We start from the raw sequence: 18,089 nt of genomic DNA on the forward strand, positions 1-18,089 counted from the left end.
TTTCTTTGTTTCTATTATTTTTAGGAAAATCTACTTTATCTGTGTGTTAGTATTGTAGTTTATGTGTGGAACCAGCTTTATATTATTGAATGCAACCTTTTATTTTTGATAGAGAGAACATGACTTGTTGTACTAAGGGAAAAATCAATTTTAGGGAATAGACGCAGAGTCACTAATTAGAATGGATAGATAGGCATCCGTTCTTAATTGTTTTCTTTCAAAGACAAAGTCAATGCTCCAACATTCAAGTTTCAGTATGAATTCAGGCAAAACAACATTGGGAACGAATGATACAGTTGAGAGGGATTAAGCACATCGATTTCATCAAAACTACAAAAGCTAACTACATCAATACAATTATCATCTAAAAAAAGAAAAGAAAAATGGATTATTGGTAATCAGAACATATCTAAGGCAAAGAATACTCTTTGATATAATTGACTGGCATTAAAAAAGAAAAACTGCTTTATTTTTCTACAAACTCAAAACATTATTAAAGCATTAGGATATTTGTTTCAGGTATGAATAAGAAATATAATAAAGGTTGTGATGAAAGAAATCATGATGGTAAATGGAAGAAAATGAATAACATTTATTCTACAATTCCTAGAAAACTTAGAATAAACCAAGATTTTTAAAATTGAGAATAACATTTATTCAACAACTTATGAGAATAAGCTGCATAGATCTAGTCTTGAATAAAACCGTTTAAATGAAGAAAAATCATTGGATATCTCAGAGAAATTTGGCAGTAAAGCACATTTTCAGGGGTTTTTCAACTATGAACAACAATTTCATTCTATACAAAACCACAAATTTTGAAGGGCTAGATCTTAGTATAACAAAACTCAAAGTTCAATTTACATTCTTTTAAAAATAATCATCTCGTAATTTTTGTATAATTCCTAAAATTTTAGATAATCATTGTGCAACATCTTGCCTTAAAAGTAGTGCTTCTTGTAACATATTATCTAAATAATCCATTTTAAAAAAATTTAAATATTTGTAGATCTGTCTATCTCCATTACTATTGGAGCTTTAAACTTCATAGGGGAAAAAATGAATTTTAGGCCATTTTCATGGTTTTCGACATAAAAAATGCATCCTTTAACAAAGTTTAAATGAGCGTCTTACTTTAATTGTTTAAAGTGGATGCTTTATATACCCAAATGTAAATGTCCAAAGAGAATGGATAAAGGAGCCCATAAACCTTACCATGAGTTCTTCGATACATCCACTTCTAATTGACACCATTTGCAATCGATTTTTTTTTTTTTTGTATGCTTCTTTGAAAATTATATGTGATGGGTTCAACTTTGCTGGTAAAATTTTCAAATTGATCGTGCCCCATAATTTAGTGTGATTTTTAAAGAGTTGAGTCCAAGCATGGAGTTTGTTTGTATGGCAGGCCGATAGATCTGTGTTTGCAAGAGCAAACCGGCTTGGGAAATTGGCCAAGGACTGGATCTGAGTAACCAGTAAATTGTCCTAAAGTCCAGGGCGGTCCAAAAAGTGCTAACAAAATGGAAAAAAAAAAATGAAAGGTATATATTTAAAGCATGACTAAATAAATCACATCCAAATGAAGTTGAAAATTAGTGAAAAAAATGGATTTAAAAAATTCTTCTAGTAATAGACTAGTGCTTTGGAATGAGCTTTCACCTGTAGGAAATATGTTTCAATATGCCATGGTTAATTTTGGGAGGGGGGGGGGGGGGGGGGGGGGGGGGGGCGGGGTGAGGGGGGAGATTTCAATATTATGAGGTGGTTGACTAAATCTAGTGTTAACAATCGTATTACTGTTGTATGAGAGTATTTTCGGATTTTATTTCTATCTTTGCTTTGTTAGATCTTCCTACAAGTGGAGCTCGATTTACTTGGTTTAATCGCTGTGTTAGTTTTATTATGACAAGGCTAGATATATTTATTGTAAATCCAGGATGGACTGAGGTGTTTCTTCAGGAATCAGTTAGTGTTGGGTTTACGTGGCCTTTAAAGGTCTTATGAGTGCTTGTAAAATGAAATGATATAGTGGAACATAAACTCAGTGGGAGTGTGGTCCCTCGTGGACCACACTAAGTTAACGATGTTTTGTTGATACCGATCTGTGCTCGACGATCTAGGCCAGTCGGTTGGAAAAAAAACCATGTTACCTGGACATGAAGAACAAACCGGGAAGGGTTTATGGGTTAGCCCTTGATGAGGTCGGAGAACATGCCCAGATGAGTTCCCCGAGGGACTGTGTGACCCTTGTGTGTGATGGTGGCCTACAGAGACAGGAGCCAAAACGTTATCCATATACCATCACATGGCATGCTTATCGATATATCATTCAAGAAAGCGACAAATCCATGCACCATTGAACTATGGTCGCATAAGGTCTTAGTGACATTGATTTGTCTCTAGGGGAAGACCTGTAATCCACAGACTGGGATTGCGACCCATTGGCTCATCGACCAGACTTTGGTGACCCACTAATGAGCCCCTGTTTGGACTATGGGTCATGGGAAATAGTGGGTTGGTTCGATAAAACAAGTGTTGTTTGTAGTCCACAGTTGAAGGTGGAGTGCCCCATGATTGTAGATTGAATTCCTAAACCATATGGATCAATTTCCCATCAAGTTAATTTAATTATGTTTGTTTTACGATAGAAATTATTATTTAAATTTTTATGAGTATTTTGATAATTTATTTATGATTTTTGGACTTATAAAAATGAAGATATTATTTTTACAAATTATAAAATTCAAATATTATTTAAAAAAATATTTTGTTAATTTAAAATTATACAAAATATCATGAGGGGACATAGTGCACATGGGCCCACCATATGACAAGTGGGTGGGGCCTACACATGCCACACATGGGTGGCACGCCCCATCTCTTGGTTGTTTTCTTGTAGATTAATATAAGATTTGGTAAAATATAATATGGCATGTGGTCAAATAAAAGATATGGGAATATTTTGACCGTATATTGACCAAATATTGAAAATGTATATTGACTAGATATATCTTTTGAATATTTTGTAAAAGATTATGGAAAACATAATAATTTAATTAGATTTAATTTATCTAATTTCTATTGATGGGAAAATGGTTAAGTAAATGGGGATAATGGTCCATGCACATTCCATAATATTGATGGCCCATCTATGGAATAGATGTCTCAAATCTCTCCAAGTCACCCTTGATCGACAGTTCATGTTGAATCTCACAAGAAGAGACAAGCTAAGGAAAACTCTAAGAAACCCTAATCTTTTTCAAGCTTATAAAAAATGGATTGTCTTTACCCAAAATTTCTACACCTTATCTTTCTCTATCTCTCTCTTAAGAAAGTTTCTCTCTCTCCCACATTGTGAAAGAACTTAAGAGTTTAGGTTATGGAATTCTTCTCTCTCCTATCTCTCAAATATGGATTTATGGCTAAGGGTTTTAGGGTTTAGCAAAAACAGATTCCATCACTCTTAAACTAGGTTGATAAGGGAATTCACCTAGGGTTTGAGTTTGTAATCAAAGGAATTCATGTTCTATTGGTGTGGCTTTACCGAAATTTGCTTTCCCGGTTCGAGATTGAAGCTAGACCATTGATCATGCGCCATCGGATGGTGGTGACTCGGTGTAGGGTATAATAAGCCCGGTTGAGGTAATCTCTGGCACTCTTCCTTTTGTTTCTTGCAATCTTATCTTTTATTCTCAAGCATAGTGCATAGTTGTTTCAATGGCATCAAGTTGAACTTGGTTTTGTTATTATGTTGAATTTATATTGAAATTTATCTTGTTGTAATAAAGATAACCTATAAGTGATCTTTTACCAAAAAAAGAAAGGGGTGAAACAAATAAATAAATAAATAAAATTATTATTCCCAGTAAAAGATCATATGGGTCTCTTTTTCAATTAGAGCTCTCCCAAAGTGTTTTTCGGATCATATACCATTACTATGGGAAAGTGAATCTAGACGGGTAGGTTGGGGCTATTTCAAATTTGAAATGACATGGATGAAAGATAAATCTATATCTGAGTTGATTACATAAGTTTGGAATATGAATGGTATTCAAGGTTGGTCTGGTTTTGTAACTTCAAAAACGATTAAGGGGTTAAGCACGAACTGATGGAATGGAGAAAAAAATGTGATTAATTATGAGGCAAAACTTTAGGAAATCATGTCAAAAATTCAAGTTTTGGATGTGAAAGAATGGGAGATTGGAATTATTGAATTGGAAGATATAGATGTGAAGAATGAGTTGAATAGACAGTTATATGAATGGTTAATGGCAGAGGAGATCCATTGGAGGCAACACTCTAGAGTTAGATAGCTTAAAGAAGGAGACTTGAATACATGGTTTTTCCATGCAATTACGAATGTTAGGAAACGTGTTAATAGTCTTCACGGTCTAAAAATTGAAGGGGTTTTAGAAGAGGATGTGAAAGGGTTAGAAGAAGCTATCATTAAACATTTCCAAGGGGCTTTTACTTAAAGTTGTACACCAAATACTAATTTCAGCAATGTTCCTTTTCACAAATTACCAATTGATAAAGGATATTGGATTGAAAGACCTTTTTTTGAAACTGAAATCAAAGAAGCAGTGTTCAGCTTTGCTAGGGATAGAGCACCAGGTCCTGATTGGTTTCCATTGGGGTTTTTCCAGCAATATTGGGATTTGGTGAAAGCTGAAGTTATATAAATGGTTTTGGAATTCTATCATAAGGATATTGTAAATGTTAGTTTAAACTCCACTTTTATTGTTTTGATCTCCAATAAGGGTATAATTGAAAGCCTACGGCATATTAGACCTATTAGTCTTTTGACTACTTTGTATAAGATCCTTGCTAAATGTCTAGCTAGAAGACTCAAATCATTTTTTCCTTTGATTATTAAAGGACCTCAATCAACATTTATACAAAATAGGCAAATTACAGATAATATTATATATGCACAAGAGGTTATTAGCACTCAAATAGCTAAGAAAGAAGCCGGAATTGTATGTAAAATTGATCTTGAGAAAGTTTATGATAAGGTGGAATGAAACGTTATTTTAAATACCGTGAAAGCTATGGATTTCAAGGAAACATGGATTTTATGGATCAAAGGATGTTTGGAAAACACAAATTTTTCTATCATTATCAAAGATAAGCCAAAAGGCTTTTTTAAAGCCTCTAGGGGAATCCGACAAGGGGTTCATCTTTCTCCTTTTTTATTCACTATTATGGAAGAGATATTCAGTATGATGCTTACTTAGTATGATGTTTACTTTGGTGGTACAATTAGGTATGTTGAGTCAAAATTTATGGGCAATGGGGTTACACCAGTAATATGTAGATGGTATGTTAATTTTTCTTAGTGCAGATGAGATGGAAGTACAAAATGTTAAGATATTTTTTAGAGTTTTTGATGTAGTTACTGGACAAAAAGTGAATTTATAGAAAACACTAGCTGATAGGAGTAGCTTGTGATGAAGAAAAGGTGTAGGAGTATGCAGGAAAAATAAACTGTGGCACTGACTGTTTTCCTTTGAAATATCTTCGCTTGCCTCTTCTTGATAATGCTAGATCCATGGCATTGTGGGATCCTTTGATCCAACGTATGTAATACAAATTCGACTTACTGAAATTCAAAGTATTATCTTCAGGGGGGTAGAATAACATTAATTAAAGTTGCATTTTCGAATCTACCCATTTATGATGCCAAGTAAGATTGCAAAAAGATTGGAGGATATTATGAGAAAGTTTCTATGGGGGGGAAATGAGGAGAAGAAGAAATATAATTTGGTGAAAGGGATAAAATTGTGTACTCCAACTTGTGATGGGAGGATGGGGATTAAATGTCTGAAAATCATGAATAGTATGTTGCTAACCAAATGGTGGTGGAGATGTACAAATGAAAAAAGATCAGTTATGGAGAAGAATTATTGGAGAAAAATATGGTGAAGATAAGGAACTTGGTGTGATGGCAAAAAGGGTACATAAATTGGTCATATCATATATTTGAAGAGGTATATTGGCTCACAAAGTTTTTTTTCCTTAGCAATTCAATCAGGGTAGTAGGGAAGGGGGACACTATTAGGTTTTGGCAGAAAAAATGGATTGGGGATTATGCGTTTCCTAATATGTTTTCTAAAACTAATTCGAAAACTTGCATGGTAAGTGATATGGTAGAAGGTAGAGGCTTTTCTTTCAGATGGAATATAAATTATTCATATAGAAGGCTAATGAAACTGTCATTCATGAATATATACAATGCTTAAACGTGTTGCAACAGTTTTACTACTGCCCTGAGGTACCAGATGGAATTGTATGTGAACCTAGTAGGAATGGATCTTTTACAGTGAGCTCAGTATATAAACTGCAGTTTGATGATCGTATTAGATGGACTGATAAAGATGCAAGAAAACTGTGGAAATGGCCTGTTCCATTGAAGATTAATGTTTGTTTGTGGCTACTTAAATTACGCAGGATTTTAATTATTGATATGCTAAGGAAAAGAGGATAGGTTATTGTGAATGTGTGTATTTTGTGCAAAATGGAAGTTGAATTGGTTGACCATCTTTTTCTTAAGTGAGTGGAAGTGGGTATTAGTTTGGGTGGGTTTTAGTAGTGGTTGTCCAAGGGGAATTGATGAGTTGCTTGAAGATTGGTTGACATATGGGATCAATAAGAAAAGGAGGATCATTTGGAAAACTGCAAGGGCTATGGTGGTATGACAGATTTGGAAAGAAAGAAATAAGAGATGCTTTGATAGTAAAAGTTTATCTCTTGTAGACTTGATAGATAAAATTCATGTGGTGGTTGCTGAATTTCTGTTCATAAACAAAGAGTGGTGGGGTGTCTCTAGAGTGGATATGATGTATAATCTCAATGTGTTAATATGAGAAAGATCTATGAAGAAAGTTAGGATAAGTTTATGGAATGCCTAAGGTTTAGATTAGTTAAACTAAATTTTGATGGGTGTTTATTGGGGAACCCTGATCAAGCGGATGTGGGAGGTATTATTAGAGATTGAGAAGGTAAAGTTCTGCTGAAGTATCATAGACCAACAAGGACAGTGACTGCAAATGAGGTTGAACTTCGAGCGATGCTTCAAAGGATTAGAAGGGGATTCTAGGAATATAGTCAAGTAGAAAAAAAAAAAAAAAAAAAAAAGCTTTTATCCTAGAAGATTTCATAGTTTGATTAGCGAAGTGAGTGTCCGCAGTAAGGATGTGGAGTATGTTATTAGACATGTTAGAGAGAAATTAATGTGGAGGGAAACATGGTGCTCTTGATAGTAGTTTAATTGTGGAAAGATTTGAGGATTTAGTTGTTGCAGGGTGCTAGTTTTTTTGGTTTCTTGAAGTTGTTTGTTTTATGTTGTAGCTTTGTGGCATGTTTTTATGTAAACTTGGTATTTCATGAATAAATAAAGTGTGAATGTTTTTTTTTTTTTTTAAAAAAAAAAGAAAAAAAAAGAAAAGAAAGAAGAAGACTATCTTTCGATTGCAACCATCCAATGGTGGGGATTGAATATTTGGTACAGACATCACACCAACCCTTGGCGGTCTAGATTTGAAATCACGTACCTAGATGTGTGCTATTACCTGAAAATTTAAATAAAAATAATCTAGCTTTTATAATGTATATCAGACCATTGAATTTGACATTTGACGGCCCAGGATGGTTTTAATCGACATGTACTGCAGAGCAAATGGTCCAGGATATAAATTCCTTACAAAATTTCCCCCCCCCTCGTTGGAACTTTTCCCTCTCAAATCTTAACCGCCCTCGCCCTCTCTGTCTATTTAACCTCTTTTTTAATCAGAGGGTCCTCTCTCTCTCTCTCTCTCATTTTTCTCTCTCTTCCTCTCTTCTTAATAACCTCTTCACCTCAACTTGCCCTATCTTTTCTAGGAAGAGAAAATCCCTATCATATTTAGAAAGAGAAAATCGCCCATCTTTCTCTCTCTAGGCCTCTCGCTCTAAAGTTCAATAGCAGCCTGCGCAAATCTTCTCTCATGGAAGACCCCCAAACCCTAACTCTAAAACCAGAAGAACCAGAGGCCATGGGCGCCCCTGAACCAAACCCTGGCCATGAGGAGCTTCACGCCCTCAACTATGGAGAAGAAAACCCTAATGTTGTCCATGCCCATGAACAACCAGACCTCAACCTCACCCCCATCCGTGAAGCCGACACGAAAACCCCCTGCAGCAATGGAGAAACCCCTACCCTGACCCAAAGCCACGCAGAAAACCTTGATTTGACCTACAACCATGGCGAAGGCCCTAATTTTGGAGACAACCTTGAAGAACCAAAACCTCATCCGATTCAGAACTGTGAAAAACCAGATCAAGATCATGGAGAACGAAACCCTGATCCACCCCATAGTTATGCAGAGCCGGATCCAAGTCTCTCTGAAAACCCTAAGCAGACACCTAACCTATCTGAAAGCCCCAATGACCAACCAGATCCCAACCACACTGAGAACCAGCCTGAAAACCCTTATCAGAACCCCAAACCATCTGAGAAACCCTTAGTATCGGAGAATGGTGGCTTAACCACCACAAGGAGTGGCACTGATCGTGAATTTTCAGGTGGAGAAGAGGAAACGAGCAGTAAGAGAAGACGTCGAAGTCGATGGGAACAGCCAGAATCGGGTGAATCCTTGCCAGATTCTGGTGGTCGTCGGCGGAAAACCAGGTGGGCAGATGAGGAACCGAAACCATTAATTCAGCTGCCTGATTTCATGAAGGAACTTACTGGTGGCATGGAGCTTGACCCTGAAGTTCAAGCTCTAAATATCAGGTTGCTCGATATAACCAGGCTTTTACAGTCTGGTTTACCATTAGATGACAGACCTGAAGGTGCTCGATCCCCTTCTCCGGAACCAGTCTATGATAACATGGGGATTCGGATCAATACCAGGGAGTATCGAGCACGAGAGCGATTGAACAGAGAGAGACAGGAGATAATTTCTCAACTTATCAAGAAGAACCCAGCTTTCAAACCACCTGCTGATTACAGGCCACCAAAGCTTCAGAAGAAGCTTTACATACCCATGAAAGAGTATCCAGGCTACAATTTTATTGGGTTGATTATTGGTCCAAGAGGCAATACACAAAAGAGAATGGAGAAAGAAACAGGAGCTAAGATAGTGATTCGAGGAAAGGGTTCGGTTAAGGAAGGGAGGTTACAACAAAAGAGGGATTTGAAACCAGACCCAAGTGAGAATGAGGACTTACATGTTTTGGTTGAGGCTGAGACGCAAGAAGCTTTGGATGCAGCAGCTGGAATGGTGGAGAAGCTTTTACAACCTGTAGATGAAGGGCTTAATGAGCACAAAAGGCAGCAACTTCGAGAGCTTGCAGCTCTTAATGGAACCATTAGAGATGATGAATTTTGCAGGCTTTGTGGTGAACCAGGTCATAGACAGTATGCTTGTCCAGCTCGAACTTCTACATTTAAAAGCGATGTTTTGTGTAAGATTTGTGGAGATGGAGGTCACCCAACTATTGATTGCCCCATGAAAGGATCAGGAAAGAAGATGGATGATGAATATCAAAATTTCTTGGCTGAATTGGGAGGTGGATCATTGCCAGAAACCAGACAAAACCAGAGCCAACCTCTCTTAATCCTTAATGGCCCCTCTTCAAACACATCAGGTAACAGCACCACGAATCCCCCCTGGTCTAGCACTAACCCAGGTTTAGGTAGCATGGCTCAAACACAAGCAAATGGAATGAAAACTGCGGTTAAGGAGTACGATGACACCAATCTATACATTGGATATTTGCCTCCGAATTTAGATGATGATGGTTTGATTAGGCTTTTCTCCCCTTTTGGCGAGATAGTTATGGCTAAGGTTATCAAAGATAGGATCACTGGATTGAGCAAAGGCTATGGTTTTGTGAAATACTCAGATGTGACGCAAGCCATCCAGGCTACTGCTAGCATGAATGGATATCGTTTGGAAGGGCGGGTAATTGCAGTGAGAGTGGCAGGCAAGCCGCCTACGGGCCCTCCTGTGACCACCATCACCACCGCTCCACCTAATCCTGATGCGACAAGTGTTGCATATACGGCACAGCATTTTAACCCGATGGGGTCCACACCCCAATCCTATGGTGGAGGTGCACCGGTCCCTTGGGGCCCATCCCCACCTCAATCCTATAATCCTTATGTCTCTCATGCGCCTGGGTCAGGTGTGTATGGTTCGGCTCCTCCACCCTATGGTGTGCAATACCAAGGGATGGGTTCGTATCAACCGGGCTTGTTGCCCTCTTCTTCTCCTTTGGTTCAAAGTGCTCCTTCTCTTGGAATGCAAGCACAAGGTGGAGTGCAAGGGGGTGGGGTTGTCTATGGTGGGTCTCAAGGGTACGCTACCCCTTTGATGGGTTATGCATCTTACTATGGGATGGCGCCGACACCGCCAGCGCCTAATATGAGTGCTCCTATGGTGGATGGATCAAAGGGAATTGGTGGTGTACCGTGGGCCTCCAATGCTTCTGTGCCTCCTCAGAATGTTTCATCGGCGGAGACTAGTTATGGTGGGGATGCAGAGTATGAGAAGTTTATGTCGGAAATGAAGTGATACATTTTCTGCTTGGAGTTCCTCGATCAAGAAAGGTGTGTTTGCAACGTATGTTCATACATGCATATTTCTTTTGAACCATTTTTTGGCATCATGCCTCATAGGTCATTTTTTGTTTGAGAAAGCGATTTTCGTTTTGCAATTACCACTTCATTTGTCAGTAGAGTACGTCCCTAGAAAATTTTCTTCTTTGAGTGGTGGTCAGGATAGAAACATTTATTCAATTTAGCCTCCTATACCATTCCTTGTGATTTCCTGGAGCTTTACTCTTATACCATAATCAGATTTTTGTTATTTCACGTTTCACATAGAGAAGATTGACTTTGGTCTTCATGTCTAGTTATCTAGAAATGAATAACATGAGTTGCATTTATGATGGTTTGCATCCTGACATTTCTTTTTAATGGCGTTACTCTGTTATTATGATGTACCGTCTCAATTGGGACTGTATACTTTGAAGAGTATAGTATTAGGTACTCACACCCAACATTAGCCTTGAAAGCTCCCTCTTTTCATGGATAAGTAGGGATGGTGTATGTTGGGTAAGTACACCAAACTGTAGGCATATGAAGTACTGGATTTTTTCCGTTCTGAATTACCATTCAATGGTTTAATTCATGAGATTATTAAAGAGTCTGTTAATTTTACGTGCATTACCATCGTCACCTTAAGAGCTACATTAGCCAATACCTAGTGATTTGAGGGAGTAGCCTCACTAATCTTGAGTAACTCCCTATACCTCCAATGTGGTTCTTAGATTTCTAGAGAAGTCACATGTGCATGTGTAAAATGCAAGAGTTGCTCGCTTTCTTGGGTCATGGGGGTGTTATGGGAAATTGAGAATTTCCCCACAACAAAGTGTATTTTGCATTACTTTGTGAATGCCGAATGCAGGAGCATGAACATTTGTATCCACATCCTTAATGGATCTGCTTCAACTTTACTGAAGTGTGTGATTGGGCTACATGGATGCTGCCTTGAGCTGTGGTGGTAGCATTCTTCTGTGCCTAGTTGCAGATGCCTTTTCCCATTGATCTTCAGTTATTTTTCAATAGTTACTAATGAATATCACAGCCTAAAACTCTAAGTTTGTAGGAGAGTCTCCTCTTTACCTCGCTTCTGCCTAGTGCTTGAGGTAAAACTGAAGTTTGTAAAAGCATCAATGTGATTTATGTATGTCGTTTCCAAAAAGAAAAGAAAAGGGATAGATACCCCCACAATCTTATGGAAGTCTCAGCAAATCTGTGTCAAAGCTCCTTGTGGGTTGCCTTTAACTTTAAAAAACGAATTTTGTTTTCACTAAAACTATCATATTGTCTCAAGTTGCTAGTCATTAATAATTTAGTTATGTGTTTCTGGTCTAGCTGACCCCAAATTGTTGGGATAAGGCTCAGATGAAGATGATGATATGTTACTGGTTTATAACTCTCTATAACATAGAATTGTTTAGGATAGCTACGAAATGAACATTCTGCAAAATAACTTATGCTACTGAACTTATGTAAGATGATAAATTTTTAAAACAACTTATGCTATTGAACATATGTAAGATGATAAATTTTTTCTTTTAATTGTATGTAAGATTATAATTGAAAATCATTTTACTAGATGTGGCTTTCTCAAAACTCTTGTTGCTAGTGCAATAATCATGCCTGGTCAAATTTATAAGTTTTGTGTTCCTTCAGTATACATTCATTTACATCTTCACAGTGTTACGCTAAATATCCTATATGCCAAATGCTGGGAATCGTGAAGCAACACTTCCCATATATAAGGTTTTTGAAAGAAATTTACATTAGTCAGCAATCAAAAGTGGAAACTTCTATCAATTGCAGAACTTATTAAAAATCTTATATGAGATAACGTTTCAGGAATCTGCACATGTTGCTTTCAGGATATTGCATCTTTGTTCTTTGTTCTTTTTAGATTTCAATCTTTGCTTGAAATAGCCTTTCAGGAAATAACGTTTCAGGTACTTGATTTCACACGGGGCTTTAAAAAGATCATACAACCTAGATGTTTGGACCATCATCCTGAAACGCTGAATTTTTTTAAATTTTGAATGAGTTTATATAGTTTACATTATGAAATTCAGGTCCTTATTGTTTCAGCCTGTGTTGTGGATTCAACAATTGCTGCCATTGAATAATTTTTTTTTATTTTCTTGAAAAATATACTCAATTATTGTAAACAGATAATCTCCTGTGATTCTTAAACTCCCTTCTGGTTATGCTTGGGTTTTGGCAGGCATAGGTTTCTTGGAGCTATTGTGACCCTGATTTCATACCTGTAGCTATGACTCACAACTATTTGGAAGTTTGGGACTTACCTGTTTAACCTTGATATGCTGTTATGACAGTTGCAGAGCATTGCAGATCAAACAAGCAGAGGAGTTTATTTGGGAACTGCAGTTGTGGTTTCCGCATCATAATGGGTTGTTTAATAGTTAGTGATTAATACCTTATAATTTTTGTTGTTTTAACTTTTGTTTTGTTTTTTGGATATAGACCCAACAAGCGAGTGGTCATATATTTCTGTCTCTTCCCCTACCACTCATCTCCTCTTTCTTTCATCTTAGTTTCTTTTTCCCTTTTTAAGTGTTTTCCTCTGATGCATCAGATATTCTAACCGCTTACGATCCTATTCTTTTAAGCATGCAGGAGGGTTTAATCATTGAGTTACATTATTGTGTTATTTGGCATTATTTGATACTATATATATGCTTTTGTATTCATGATATTAACATGGGCTTTATTCCTTGAGTGCTTTATTTGGTTTAGATTCAAATTGCACGGTGAGACTGAGTTTTTATATTATCATTTATCACATCCACTATTACTAACAGTCCTTTCATCGATGAATGACGTCGCTTTAGCAGTGAGCTTTTGCACACTTGACTTTGGTACTCTTTGCCAGTTCTAACTTTTAAGCAGGAAGGATTTGATTTTTTAATTCCAAATTATATTTATTGTGCCCAGCTATAATATTTTCTGTTCATTTGTGCCAGGATAAGGGGGAGATTGGTATTCACAGTGTTGACAATCCATAAGAAATCTGCACTTGTTGTGATACTCATGCTATTGTGATGCATATCTTATAGGGTGTACCAGTCCTCATGATCTTTTACACTTTGTGCTTTCAATCAAGTTGCTGTTTGCTTTTCATTTTTCTTTTTTAAGATTTTGGAATGTTTTGACTTCCAATAGCATGCATCCAGTATTTAGGTTATTCTCTTTCTTGCACCTTCAGTTGCAACAATTGAATTCTTATGTGATATTATGTCTTTATGTGTCTGTTTATGTGCATGTTCACATGTATGATGTTTGTAGTATGTTTATCTATGCATGTGAACTCAATGGTCTTTGTATGTGTATGCATATAACTATGTGTGTGTGTATTTGCACAAGCTTGCCTGCACCTGTTCTTCGTGTGATCCTTCTCTGTGTGTGTATAAAAGGTGTGCTCTCCACCTGTTCATACATGCCATTCTTTGTAATCATTTAACATTACATGCAAATATGGTTGAGAGTAACGGTTTGTGCCTTGGGCACACTAATTTTTTGTAGGAAGTCTTTGACTATATTTCTTGATTGTTGAGCTTCCGCTGCAACTTGGTTGTAGATAGTGTCCCTCAGTTATTTACCAAAAACATGTCTACTTACATCTGTATGCCACAGACACAAACACTTCAGTTGCTCATTATATATGGGAAATTCTGTTTGTTTCTGATCTTTGTCATTCTTATGGGTACTATCCTCTTTATATAAAAGTTTTGAATGGTTACATTCTTTTAATTTATGAGAATCGTTAACTCATATTCCCTTAGATTAAGTTTTGTAACGATGCCTTTCATTAATTGACAAGAAAATTATTTCCATGTGAATAGATGTTATTGAATTTGCTGAAATTTATTATTAAATGATTTTATAGACAAAGACTTGAGGATTAGGGATAGGAAGTTGATTAGAAAGGGAGAAAGGGCACAGCACAAAGACTGACTAGGCCATCTATCATGGAGGACATGGAATGTGAATGTTTGTTCTGAGAATGGCATGGAATGGGAATTTTAAGGGTGTGAATGTGGCCGGGGTCCAATATTTTAGTTGAGCCTGCAGCTTTGGGGATTTTTTGATGCAAGGGTTTCTGTTTCGTTTTATTTTACTTATTTTATTTTATTTAGATAAAGTGTAATGGTAGGAGAAGGTTGAGAAGTCGCAATTAGAATAGAGGAGTATATTTTAGATGGTTTAGGTGTGGAGACATATGGTGATTTTGGAAGAGTGGACAAAACAATAGCTTTGAGGAAAGGAGATTATGTTTGGTATTGTAAGGATCATCGTAGGAGTAAAGTGGAAAATTGGTTCTGCATGTGTCTTAAGTGGTAGGAATATCATTCTGGTACTGTAGAATATTAGTGTAATGCTGTTGAATGGGGGAGCATGGTGGGGCATTTTGGAGGTATTTCCAGATTCAGCTGAGGAAGGGAGAAGGGACTTTGATCTTGTATGGAGGGAAGTATGCTAGACATCAAGCAGACCATGAAAAATGAGAGGGTTAGCCAAAGAGTTGGATAATTACATAACTTGAAGTATCTTGGATGATATTAGCTGACCACAAGGAGCCTAAGGTGGAGGCTACATGTGTGGAGGAAAATGAGTGACATTGACAGCTTCTGTGATTTGTTGGTGCCTCACCCTTTAATGGTTCGAAGATGAACAGAATAGCGTGACTTTTTTAGTTTTTTTTTTCATTTTTCACTATCTTTTTTCAAATGTTTTCTCTTTCATTTTACTTCTGTAGTAGAAGATCTCAGATGCTTTGTGTTTTACATGCATGCAAATCATGAAAGCACTTCAATCTCTTCTTCCATATTGCGAGCCAAGTAAAATCCTAGAATCTAATTGGAATTTAGTCATTGCAGTGGTGGTATAAAGCTCTCATATGTTTCTGAATCTTCTTCCATCTACCTTATTTGTTTTTACTACGAAACCTTTTCGACCACCAAATTTTATTTTGTTAATTATCTTTTCAGTCATTGCTTCTGTCTTCTCTGGGAGGCATGTGAGTGATTTGTTACTTATCGAATGATTATGTCATGTTTAGCTTTTCATTAATGGCATTAGTGCCACTTTGAAGATTGAATATTTTTTACTTTATTTATCAGTTGAAGAACTATTCACACCCACATGCTTGCACCCAAATATATATGTGCATGCCTAGCATATGTGCTATCCAATTTTTGCCAAAATTATTTTCTGGTTTCCTTATTCACATCCATTCCAGCACTTCGGTGTCTGACATAACTAAGTATTATCATTATGGTTGACATTTGTTTTATTGTTGGGAAGTGCAATCTGGGTTCGGCCTCCATCATCATTGCCATTTGAGGTAACATAATCTGTGCATGTAGGTTTTCATGGTCGAAATCTCATGCTATTATTTCCTCTATTTTCTCTTTGGGATTTTAAGCATTTTTGTCTTTGTCCATTTGTTTATTTTAAGAAAACTCGGAGTCTTAAGTCTTTATAGAAATTAATGACCATACTCCCCCCCGCCCCCAAAAAAACAACAAAAGAAAAACGAAAAAAAAAGTAGTAGAAAAGAAACTGTTGCGTGCAAGTTACTCCAACTTTCTCTTGAGTGAATCGATTATTTGGAAATTTAGCTTATGAACCAGACCAAGTTTTTGATCGGAAACGTCCTTTTTTTTTTCTTGCTTCCCTGAGAGTACTTAACTGTTGATTATTCCAAGAAAATAATATACTCAAGATTTGGTTAAATACAGTTGCGGCGTGACAAGTTTTTGTTTTTGCCCAGCTCAGACAAATCAATTGATGGAGTTTCATGGCCTGTTGGTTCTTGGTGGGGGATATATGTTCTGGTGGGAACATGAGTTTCCCAGATGATGGAAAACTTGTTCTAAAGCATACAGCAGTGTAGTGTGTGTATGCTTGTTACATCAACTTATGTATTATAGTGTACGCAATACATAAATTAATTAATAGAATTGCCATAACAACTTGCATCTAATTCTTTGCAGTTTACTTCTGAAGGTTTTTTCCCTTTTATTTTGATAAGTAGTTCATTGAGCTTAAACTCAAAAATTATTAACTTGTGGTTTCACAAAGACCCCAAAATTATGAATTCCTGATTGGTATGCTCCCAGGACCTCAATTTAGATTTCATATTTAAAACAGGTTTGGCAGATAGTGGTTTATGAGAAATGAAATTTATGATCGATAGCTTACAAATGGGATGAGTGTTGGGTACTTTTTTAGTTGAAAATGTTGCTGGTTGCACCAAAATACTGAAATTTCCTTGTTTTGGTCAATTTCAACCAAAACTTTTCTGTTAAGGGGTTTCTCTCTCCAAGGCTGTGTGGTTCGGAACGGATGTGGGGACTAAATCGTAAAGGCCTTTGCCTGGAAGTTCACTGTTGATTTTGACTGACAAACTTGAATTTGGCTGAAATACAGTGAAATTGTAATCAATTGCTTATACTCTGTTGCGTACTACGATTAGCCTATTCCCTGGTATCTGAAGATGCAGCTTATAGCATTCTGATCACATTTTGCCTCCACTTATCTTACTTACTCTTATGTATAACAAGTAATAATTTAAGGATTGTATGCAATGAGACCATTTAACTTGGATATAAGGAGGTTACAATTACTTATAACCATCCGATGTAAAATCTGATAGCTTGGGTGTGCAATTTTTTTTGAAGTTTGAGCTTGGGCAATAAAATAAATGCAGCCATCAAATTTCACGGGTCAAATCTTACTGGTGACCATCTTGTGCTAAAGGTAAATGATCTCCTTGAATACTTTTTGAATAATTTATCTTGTTATTAACCAGATTTTTACTTCTTATATTCAATTTATCATTGCATTCCTCTGGATTTGTACTTTAGTTAGTTAAATGTATGTATATTCTTGTCGCCATGCTATTAATTAGAACTCCGTTAACTTGTCTGTTGATTTAATTATTGCAGTTGGTCTTGTGTGAGGTTTACGTTGAACTTTCTTGGTTTCCTGGATGTATGATGTTGTGGTTTAGTGAACTATCGTTTTGTCTATTTTATAAATGATTCTTATTAGCATAGTTACGTAGATTTAACTTGTATGGCGCATACACAACTCACAACATAGGATAGAAAGGTGATCCTTATAGATAAGCTTATATCTTGCTGAACCTACCTTATTGAGTCGGTACTGCTCTTGGCATCTCCATGAACACAACAAAAAGAGAGTTTTGGGGAGTCATTGATCTTCAGAATGTCTTTGAATGCAGTTTTTAATCTTGCATTAGGGAAAAATGTTTTAAAGAAATTAATCTCTTGCTGATGTGTGTATCTTTTTGTCACTAATTGAACTTTTATGCTTTTGTATACTTCCATCAGTATTGTGTTTTGTTTTGAAGATCCATTTCATCGTAATTGTGACTTTCCCTTGAGGTAAGTCTACTAACTCCTGATTTCTTTCAATGGCCATCATTTCTTCTTTCATGCCTCTCACCATTCTTCAC

The 18,089-nt window shown here is 36.6% G+C and overlaps 1 protein-coding gene across 1 annotated transcript; it reads left to right on the forward strand.

The window, feature by feature from the left end:
* The first annotated feature begins 7,873 nt into the window (after positions 1-7,873).
* On the forward strand, positions 7,874-13,111 carry LOC18432006 (splicing factor-like protein 1). Its single transcript, XM_011624261.3, has 2 exons — positions 7,874-10,597; positions 12,810-13,111. The coding sequence occupies exon 1, from the start codon at positions 7,989-7,991 to the stop codon at positions 10,560-10,562; it is 2,574 nt and encodes an 857-aa protein (XP_011622563.2). The 5' UTR covers positions 7,874-7,988; the 3' UTR covers positions 10,563-10,597; positions 12,810-13,111.
* Positions 13,112-18,089: the final 4,978 nt, after the last annotated feature.

The sequence above is a fragment of the Amborella trichopoda genome, chromosome 5, assembly GCF_054954075.1.
Source record: "Amborella trichopoda isolate Santa Cruz 75 chromosome 5, AtrichopodaSantaCruz75HAP2 v2.0, whole genome shotgun sequence".
In the NCBI taxonomy this organism is placed as follows: domain Eukaryota; kingdom Viridiplantae; phylum Streptophyta; class Magnoliopsida; order Amborellales; family Amborellaceae; genus Amborella; species Amborella trichopoda.

Excerpts from the sequence above, each read along its gene's own strand:
- LOC18432006 (XM_011624261.3), top strand. The coding sequence starts at position 7,989 with ATGGAAGACCCCCAAACCCTAACTCTAAAACCAGAAGAACCAGAGGCC.